This window comes from Malus domestica, chromosome 17 (genome assembly GCF_042453785.1).
Source record: "Malus domestica chromosome 17, GDT2T_hap1".
Taxonomy (NCBI): domain Eukaryota; kingdom Viridiplantae; phylum Streptophyta; class Magnoliopsida; order Rosales; family Rosaceae; genus Malus; species Malus domestica.
Genome location: NC_091677.1, coordinates 13334744 through 13345144, shown reverse-complemented (window position 1 = coordinate 13345144; position 10401 = coordinate 13334744). Strand labels below are relative to the sequence as shown.

General features: G+C 35.8%; 2 protein-coding genes and 1 non-coding gene across 3 annotated transcripts; 1 reads left to right on the top strand and 2 right to left on the bottom strand.

Moving 5' to 3' along the window:
* Positions 1–4052: 4052 nt before the first annotated feature.
* TRNAK-UUU (transfer RNA lysine (anticodon UUU)) lies at positions 4053–4125 on the bottom strand. The gene has a single exon. It is a non-coding gene; the product is annotated as a tRNA-Lys (tRNA).
* A 755-nt stretch (positions 4126–4880) lies between these two features.
* On the top strand, positions 4881–5516 carry LOC139193375 (uncharacterized). The gene has a single exon (XM_070816373.1). It carries the CDS (start codon positions 4881–4883, stop codon positions 5514–5516), a length of 636 nt encoding a protein of 211 aa, XP_070672474.1.
* A 535-nt stretch (positions 5517–6051) lies between these two features.
* LOC103417233 (protein MANNAN SYNTHESIS-RELATED 1-like) lies at positions 6052–9506 on the bottom strand. Its single transcript, XM_008355426.4, has 6 exons — positions 8978–9506; positions 8229–8373; positions 8043–8113; positions 7553–7638; positions 6776–7355; positions 6052–6661 (listed from the first exon to the last, which is right to left on the bottom strand). Exons 1-6 carry the CDS (start codon positions 9077–9079, stop codon positions 6383–6385), a joined length of 1263 nt encoding a protein of 420 aa, XP_008353648.3. The 5' UTR covers positions 9080–9506; the 3' UTR covers positions 6052–6382.
* Positions 9507–10401: the final 895 nt, after the last annotated feature.

Here is a 10401-nt window from a genome sequence, read left to right as displayed (position 1 = left end):
CCTAACAGAGACATCAATGACAGAAGAAAGTCAACAAGTTCTTCAAATATGCTCAATAACGTATGTCATCCAGAAGCATTTGCACATGGCTTCGTGAAGGGCGAGAATTTCAGTATGGTTCGAAGTAGTTGAAACTAAGGTTTATATAGTTGATCTCCAAGATATTGAGGTATCTCTAACAGTAAAGATATAACCCATTTGAGAATGTGCCTTTTGTGGATCAGATAAATAACCTATACCAACATAACCAACAAGGCAAATATCATTCTGAAGACTAATGGGGTATGATCTATTCTGAGATGAATAGGGACTGAATAAGCCCAAACTTGTAGTAACTTTGAGGTAATGAAGGATGTCATTAACACCATTATAGTGTCAGTGTGTTGGTGCGTTGTTATGTCTTGCCAAGAGATTAACGGGGAAGGAGATATTAGGTGAGCTAAGTACAAAAAAGTGCCAATTGCACTCAGATATGTTACTTCAAGCTCCAAAACTCTTTCTCATCGTCTTTAAGACGAAGAGGGTCTCGTTTTGCATCTAGCATTTAGACAACCATAGGAGTACTTGTGAGACCCGTATTAAAAAAATATATATGATATTTTAAATATCTTTTGTTTCATGTTTGTTATTTTCTATGTATTGTATACGTATTTATGCCTCTGTGTGTGTGTGTGTGTGTGTGTGTGAGTGTGTATAATAAACCATAGTAGTATAGATATCTTTTGTTCCATGCATTAGGTTAGCACACATCCTCCTGCATACAAGACGTGGTGATCAAGATCAATGTTGTTTGAGGTTGTTCATATACCCAATGTCCACTTCTTAGGTGCACCACCATATTAACCATCCAATCATTCATTCCAATCTTATTTGCACAGTCATTACATTGGAGCTTGAGGTTGCTCTGTGTGTACCATTCATCCTCTTTAAGTGACACCTACGTATCCACTTGGCAGCCAAAACTACTGCCCTAACAAGTGTCAATCTCTCATACCTTATTATCAAATGATATTGGACACCTCCTGCTATAATTGTTGACTCCTGTCTTATATAAATACCTTCTGCCACTTCTCCATTTCATTTACATTTCCTCGACCTTTTCCCTTCTTTTATCTACGTTGCACGTAGTTTGCATGCAAAGTGTTAGTTACAATCTATATATATATTTGTGTGTCTATATATAAGTATATATTTATATTTAGAGAGAGAGAGAAAATAAAGAAAGTTTAGGGTCAGTGTTGGTTGTGTGGAGATTGTCAGTGGACTTTTCTTGCTGAGATTCTAGCTATCGATCGAGGTGGGGAGTTTATGTAATGTGTTTCAAAATCTTTTTTTTTTTTAAACAAAACGCACAAGCTATCGTGGGTTTTCATCTATTTACAAATATCTATCTATTTTAAATCAAGCATGTTAGAATTGTTGAAATGTTTATGATGGGATATATATACATTCTAGGTGGAATTGTTTGAGATGTTCATGGAGCATGGGAACTCTAGTGTTGCATTAATCCAAGGGATAAATGTAAACTGCACATGGGGATATTAGGGTGGAATGGATATTAGGGGTCACGTGGTGAGTTAAATTTGATGAAGGATCTAATGAATACATAAAGGGATGATGTGATATGGAATTACATGGCTAAAGGTTTTGATATTATTCTCATACTTCCTAGCGTGTGAAACACGACATTGCTTGACTAGCATATTACATATTCTACTCAATGGGCGATAGTGGTTGTTGCTCACCCCTCACCTTTTATTTTACAAATGAGTTATTTGGCAAGAAATGTGATAGACGAGCTGAGGTTGTGCTAGACGAGGGATTTAAGACTTTTAAGGATTTTAATTTATCCTATACACCCTGTAAGGATTTTGGAGTTATTTGTATAAGAGAAATTTGTTTTTCGTATTTATTTTTACTTTTATTTGCGTGCCAGATCTAGTTTCGATTTTTCTACCAATTCAGGTCTGGAGCTTGACAGTACTCGAAGGCTTTGATCTATCTTCATTAAAGTGACGCAACACCTTCTCGGTATAGTTCAACTACTGTACCAGAATATCGTCAAAACATTGTACAATCTCTAGATTGAGGCAGTATCGAATTTTTCCAAGATCTTTGATCTCAAATTCGCCTTTTTTCATTCTTGGTCACAACTTCCAACCTCTGCAAATCCCTCTTCCCACCACTCCCTTCACCGGGAAATGTTGGAATTTATTAGGTTTATTTAGGAAATTAATTAGAGATTTGATTTGATTTTGTAGTAGGGTATTTTTGGTATTTACGCATTAGGGTTTCTTAGGTTTATTACTCGATAAATAGAGCTTGTAATTTAGTTTGAGAATAAATTCATTCACAATGTAGTCTCTTAGGGTTTTGTAACCGTTTCGGCATTCTCAGTTAGTTTAATAAAATTCTTATTATTTTGTTAGTCTTGTTCGTTCTGCACTCTGATATTCAACTTGGTATCAGAGTAGGTTTGATCCTTCGGGATTTAATCTGCCCTTGATTCATATCAGTTTGTTTGTCTGTCTTGTTCGTTGTTTAGATTGTCGTAGGTTTAGTTTTGAAAAAAAAAAATTGAATATGTTTGCTCGGAAGTCACACAACTCCCATCTCTGCAACTTTCGTCGAAGCCCTTCTTGCACCCAGATCCCTTGCCGTCGTCTCGCAGCCGCCAAGCCATCCAGTCACCCACCACTACATCACCGCATCCAGGCCCGCCTGGACCACTCCTGCAGCAGTACAAGATCCACTTCATCTGCACCAGTTCGACTCGCCCCACCTCGCTTGCATCCACTGCCACTGCACCTAGAACATGTCTCTAGCCTAATCCTCCATAATTTGTTGATTGCTGGAATGGATTGTTCATTTGTTCGCTTGAATCGCTTGCCTTGTCGTGTCTGCCTAACAAAGCTTGTCTTGTCTTGTCCACCTAACGGAGCTTGCATCCACATTTGCTTGTTGGCAAACTCATGACGTGTACCGCCATGAATTTGACAGGGGGTGTTGGAACTTATTAGGTTTATTTAGGAAATTAATTAGAGATTTGATTTGATTTTGTAGTAGGGTATTTTTGGCATTTACGCATTAGGATTTCTTAGGTTCATTGCTCTATAAATAGAGTTTGTAATTTAGTTTGAGAATAAATTCATTTACAATGTAGTCTCTTAGGGTTTGTAGCCGTTTCGGCATTCTCAGTTAGTTTAATAAAATTCTTATTATTTTGTTAGTCTTATTTGTTCTACACTCTGATATTCAACCCTTCGATAAAAAAAAAACCGGACACATTCCTCCAATTTTATAAGCCCCGACAACAAAGATGTGATGCAAAAAGTGTTTGTTCCTTCCCCTGGAATCAGCAGAAGGAATTCATATTATGGTAAGGACAATCCAAAAAAAAATTAAACTCAGTTTTACTCATTACTACAGTAGGTTTTGTGTTTAAATGAAAAAATAATTAAATTTAAATATAAGTTATATCTGCAAGTGCTTTTAAAGCGCTTTTAGATCATTAAAAAGTCGATTATGTTTGGTAGAAAATTTAAAAATATTTTGAATAAATAAAATTACTTGAAGTGCTTCTAAAAAAAAAAATTGTTGAAATTTTCGAAGTTCTAATAAAAGCACTTTTATGCTTCAAACAAAATTATTTTTTAAATGCATTTCCTAATTGGTGCAAACACTTGGATTTTTATGAAATTCTCGACGTACTTCAAATAGAAGAAAGCTTTGTTAAAATATAAATTACATATTAATAAAACTCTCTTTGTCGACTAAAAGATGATGAAAATAAAATCTTCTATCACAAAATAAAATTATGAACAGTAAAGTAATATAGTTCTCAACTCCCGAAAAAAATGAATTACTGTGGTAAAGTTACTAGCTGATCTTTTAAAAAAAAAACAAAAAAAAATAGTTAATGTGAATAATATTCTTAATTATGGACCCAAAAATCCCAGGAGCTAGGCCAAATCTAGTTCGACTCGACCCGGAAGGCTCACACGGTTCAACTCTGGGCTCCGTTCCCAACTCATACAAAAACAAATACTTAACGCCGTCTGTGGGAATCGAACCCACGACCACGTGGTTAAAAGCCACGCGCTCTACCAGCTGAGCTAAGACGGCTCACATGTGTTTGTCTTTCATTTCATTACATTTATCTCTCAATCTCACCATTTTGTTGTTGTATTTCAATATTTAACCATTTTGTCATTCGTTTTCTTCCGTGGAATGGATAAACTTGAAAAGAAAAGTGATTTCAGAGAATATATAAAAATAAAAGAAATTGAATGTCGGAAGTGGCATTTTATTATAGTGATGGAAAAGATTTGAGCTCTTATAAGACGACGTGGATTCGAACAACGTCGATAACTAATCTAATATCTAATTTAACAAAATTTGTCGTTTGAAAAAATAAAAATTAATTGTCAGAAATAAACATAAACATGCAAAAATCATTTTCATCTGAAATCTTGGTAAGAATGACCACTTCCCAACAAGATGACATTTCATTTTCTACAATCCAATTGGTTTGGGAGGGTTGTTTTGGTATTTTACGGTTTGGAATTTACAGCTAAAATGGTAGACAAGTTTCAGAAGGAGCTCGTGGGAGTAGGGTATACCATTCTGTCAAAGACAGACTAAGTGGAAGATAATACGTGACACATTATTAAATTTTAATATTTTTATACGGATAATGTTAAATTTGTAAACCACATAATTTATTGTTGACGGTTATTTTTTTATTTTTTAGTTCAAGTACGATATTCATTAACGAAGAAGGAAATACATAGTTAGGATAAAGTGCAAACAATGGACCTCATTAAGGGTATTGCGGTGGATGACATTTGTATTTTATCTTCGGAGTCGGCGCATTACACATGTTTACTGAATGTCCATTTGCAAGAGCCGGTTGTTCGTCCGCCAACATTGAGCTTGGACCACTACGCTTTTCTTTCTCTTGCTTCTTGGAGTGGTTTAGTTGCCGTGTTGCTGTCCTCAAGCATGGTCAATTTGATCTTCTTCTTGTCCTTGTCCATTCTATTTGGCGTGCTAGGAATTCCCTTCTTCGGGATGATAAGCAAGAGAACCCCATTGTGGTGAGTAGATTGGCGGGCCTTTTCCTATCCGATTTTGTGTCTGCACAACCCCAAACTGCTCCTTGCCCCCTGCTTTCTCCTTCTCGGTGGTCTTCGCCACCGCCAAAATGGATTATGATTAATGTCGATGCTTCCTTTTGTTCATATTCAAAGAGTGGGGGTATCGGTGTGGTTTTTCATGACGAAGCTGGTACTTATGTTGGAGGTTTCATTTGTAAAATTCCTCATGCGATCGACCCTTATACTGTGGAGATTCTAGCAGCTCGTGCAAGTTTGCACCAAGTTGCACAATGGCATTGGAGGCTAGTCATTCTGGAGAGCGATGCCTTACAAGTGGTCCAAGCACTGCATGGTCCCCATTGTGGCGTTTCTACTACTAGTTTATTAATTGAGGATGTCAGAGTTTTGCTACAGTGAAAGTAAATCATATACGTAGATTCGTCAATGTTACGATGCATAGTACAACTAAATTAGCCTTAAGTTCTACTATTCCTAGTCTTTGGTTTGAGGTGCCTGCGGTTACCATTCAGGATGCTCTCCTACATGATTGTATGCTTCATTAATATTATGAATAAAACTGCTATCGTATCTTCTTCCAAACAAAAAAAAAGAAGAAAAAAAAAAAACCTCAATAAAAATCTTGCCGAAAATGTTTTTTTTTTATTTTTAAATTCTTTAAATCACGAAACCTTACTTTAGGGCATCATGCATGTGATCCCAAAATGTGATTTTAAAAACCTTACTTTAACGGAAAATGATTTCCGCCGTCTTTTGTTTTCCGTTCCCACTCTCTTCTTTGGTTACGGCTTTTGGATTCAACGAATGATCAACTGTCAACAATAGACGGAAAAAGCAGTGTGAAAATCGTTTCCCTAATCAATCTTTTACTAGCCCCAATTGTGTACATGTCCATACTTTAATAGTGAGATTCTTAGATGTCACAAACAAGCGATGAGAGACGCAAAATTGTATACGATGTGATAACAATATTACAATGAATATAGGAAAAATGTTATGGAATATAAAATCAAACACATGATATGAACCATTTAAAGGTTCAAAACTTCCTGCCCTATCAAACAGTGTCTTCAAAACATCATTTTTAACAGACAAATTTCTGTTTAAGGTTTCTTGTAACCCAGATTAAGTATACATTATTATACAAACTAGCCTGTCCAATCTGCGTGACCATATAAATCTCGATTGAGCTAACACCCTCTTTGAAGGCTTCGATGCATCTGCCACGCCTTTCTTCTTCCCTGGTTTCTTCTCACGGAGGGACATTAACAGTAGCATGAATAAGCCAAATGGTTCTTCTTCGAGACATAATGTGTGATGAATTTGGAGGCAGATGCAGAGGCGTCGGGGATGTCAGCTGGGACAAGTATTTGAGTTTTACTGGAAGCAATTCTCTTACCTGCCACATTTGCATAGAACAAGCCTGAAATGGCTGGTACAAATACATCACTTTGCGCACACACGTAGAAGTCAATGATCTTCTCGAATTCAGACCCCTCGGAACCCAGGTACTTTGACTTCTTGTCTGCTGGGATAATGCCATCCTGCAATGAATTCCGGACTCATTTAAGTACAAAAACTACATCTGAAATAGCAATGGTATGGGTTTCGGGACTGAAACAAAGTAAAATATAAGGCATAACAGAAGAAGCATGCACCTTTATATAAGTTTTCGGGAAGATGTCTTTAAGAGCATCAAGACTGCTGTCCCATTTTGATTCGGTCAGATAGATTGTGGTATCCTTTGCGAATCCAAGTTTCCTCAGGAATAAAGCAATCTCTTGTGCGTTATAGCAACTTTTTGTTCCGGTTTCATCTCCTCCTTGGCAGCCTTTCTTCTCCAATATGTCAACCCTCAAGTCCACTGCTACAAATTGGCCATCTGACTTGCGGCTCAAAGTTTTCAGACGCTCAACCATTGATTCGACCACTTCACTAATCTCTTGTTGCAACTCTAATGTTCCGAACATCCCCAAACATGCAACTGAATCGCTAGAACTCTTTCCTTCTGTCTTCTTCATATTAACCGAAGGAAAGTAAGTAGCCAGCCTTATGTTGCCCTTCGATCTATAAATTGGTTCCACATGTTCAACAATGTAATCTTCTGTAACCCGATTGGGAACCTTAACAGCGGCAAGATTCCTTGTGGATAATTTACCGGGTCGTTCTTTTACTACTCTGACCACACCATCCAGGCTACTTATAAACTTCTCGGCATCATAAATCTCATCAAAGTTCCTGGAATTTCAGTTAAATTAGTTGGCTGCCAAAATCTTTTATCTAAATCGAACCAATTCGTTTATGGTATTAGTAGAGAAGATATCAGCAAAGTGCAGATAGAGTAACACCGCAGCAACACGGGAAGGAGTATTACTTATTCTTCAACTATAAACAATCGAAGAAAACATGCTTTTAATAGAGCATTAGCGACTGACCTCTCATCCCCTGGGTTGGTCCCTCTAATATCAGGAAGTACAAGAGTTGCCCCAAGATACCTTGCCACAACAACAGCATCCGCGACCTGAAGAGTGCCAAGGTACAGATTAATGAGAGAATAGCGAATTGGTTTACAGATCAAATGGCTAATTTAAGAATGTACACCAGAAAATCTTTAAAAAAAAAGACCCAGGATTTTCATCATTCCATAAAGTAGCAATACACGTGTCTGATCATAAGTCTGATGTAAATGAAGTTATGAACACTCTACGCAGAGAATGTTAGAGAATCAATACTAAAGATTTCCGGGAAATAGACATAATAGAGAACAGAGATGAACATATAACGTAGCATACTCTAACAATTGATAAAAGGATGAAATGACTGGATTTATAGAAATTTTGAGAGTTTATATTTAGGAAATGTTATATCAGTTTCAGGGACCCAAATAAATAACTCTATCAACGAAATCAACTGTTCATTAAATACCTGTGAAACATGGTATTCAGGGCCATTTGTTAATGAGAACAGGACGTACCCCTCCGTCTGCTCTACATCATCTGCTAACCAAGTAAGAAGATAAGAATTTATGAAAATAATTAGGCAAGGCAACACATCATTGCAATAAACAGTATATGAAACTACCAATGATTTCAAAAGACAAGGAAAACTTACCAGATGGCTTAGACCAACACTGTTTTAGCTCCTCGCCATCATCTTTCCAAGGCCCGCCATTCTTCTTAGCAAAGCTAACGAGGCCCTCCTTTGAATACTTGGAAGTTTCTAAGGTATCTCTTCCTCCTCCTCCAGGAAATTTCTCCTATACAAAGCAAAAGAGCAGAAAATCACACAATATCCGGGTAAATCAATGCTCAAATCTCTTTGCTGAAAATAAACAATGTAATCTGCATAAAAATATGCATGCGACTTGAACACTACACAACTCTTCTAGAGGGAAAACGCCGAAAACTGAAGTGTGCCAAATGGTTGAGAGGGGAAACAAAAGAGATCTTTTGGATAACAAATCAAAATTTTCAAATTAGAAATGTTTTGACCATTTTGGAATCCCATAAATGTCACTGACAAGAAATCTTTCTTCGACAATTACAAAACTCAAGTTCTGAATCCATTTTGCTTCTCAATTTCTAACAAAATGGGCTAAATCTAAATCAACAAATCTACTGTGACCCAAAAACAAAGATTGAAACTTGCAGGTGATTAAACTTCAATTACAACAAATCAATGAAACCCCATCAAAGATAACAAATCAAATGAAACAAAAAAAAACCCCAGAAGCAGATAAAATGCTGTTGCACAATGACATAACATTTGATTATTGTGCAATTAAAAATCAAACAAAAAACAGTAAAGTGATCATCTTTAGCACTGTGGAGAGAGATTAATGGTGGGTTTTGTGAACTTACTTCAACAGAATCAAAATGGTCTCTCTTAATCATGTTCCCAAGCATCACAAACATTGCCAGTGTCAGTATTCCTGCCACTACCTGCCTCAAATCCACACCCATCTCTCTCCCTTTCTCTCTACAAAAAAAAATAAAAAAAATAAAAAAAAACTCTCCTTTCCCACTCAGAGTCACAGATCCTACTCACTGCAAAACACTCTCTCACTAACTCTGCTGAATGAAGAGAGAGAGAGAGGAGAGGGAGAGGAGAGAGATGAAGAATGATGAAACCCAAGTGGGTAATGATGGATTGGAGCACTTGAAAATCAAGCAAAGAACTTGCGTAATAAATAGTTGGGAAAAAGCAGAGAGTGATTTCAATCAAAGATGGAAAACTTTAAAGGAAAATTGTCCAGCGCAGGAAATGAATCAGATCATATATTACTAGAAATGCGTTGTGTAATTGTAAGTCCTCCTTCTTACACCACCGACACTCTCCTTTGGGATAATGACACCTTGCCCAAACCTTACACCTTCCCTCATTTTCTCTTTTCTTTTTAATTTTTAATATTTTATTTTTCTTCTTTTCTTTTGTATTTTTATTTTTGTATTTTTGTATTTTCATGGATTGATTGGAAAAGAAAAAGGTTTTTTTTTTTTGTTGGATGGAAAGAAAAAGGTTAACCAAATTTCAGGTTATCAATTTGGATTTCACATTTAAGTAAAATTCCACAAATTAATATTCTGAATTAATTATTTAACAACATAATATTTTTTTCTTTGAACAAATTCTAACAACTTAACATATCTGATAGATTTATAAAGAAAAATATAAATATAAATTGAGAATGAGATCAATAATTATAAAGTGGGAAAATAGCTTTCCTTTCAAAGATGTGAAATGAGGTTTTGAGGAATAGCTTTTTCCCTCACCTCCTTAGGGTAGATAATATCGATCGTTAAAAAAAAAATGAGGGATACTTAAGTGACATGTTGTTAGAACCTTAGTGGTTTTAGAAATATTAATAAGATTATTTCAAAAGTGAGACTCTTCATGCACTCTCTATCCCTTTATGTTTTTGGTACAATATTTTATAATGTTGGCACTAAAATTGACGTTAAATTGTAAGGTAACATAAAGTATATAAAGAGTCGTAACTTTTGTGAGAATCTCCTATTTTTTTCTCGGTATGAGTAATGTTGTGAGGAAGTTATGATAAAAAATATTTATTGAAATGAAAATTATAAAAATGTAGTTGTAACATAAATCGAGTGTTCAACTACTACTTTCATATTTTATTGACCATAACACCTATCCTTGACCTTGTGTGTGTGTGTGTGTTTTTTTTTTTTTTAAAGGTGGGTGGAGTGGCATTATCAATAATTCCGTATATTTTTAAAGAAAAATAAATTAAAAAAAAATCTTGCTTTCTTAGTCAATGATA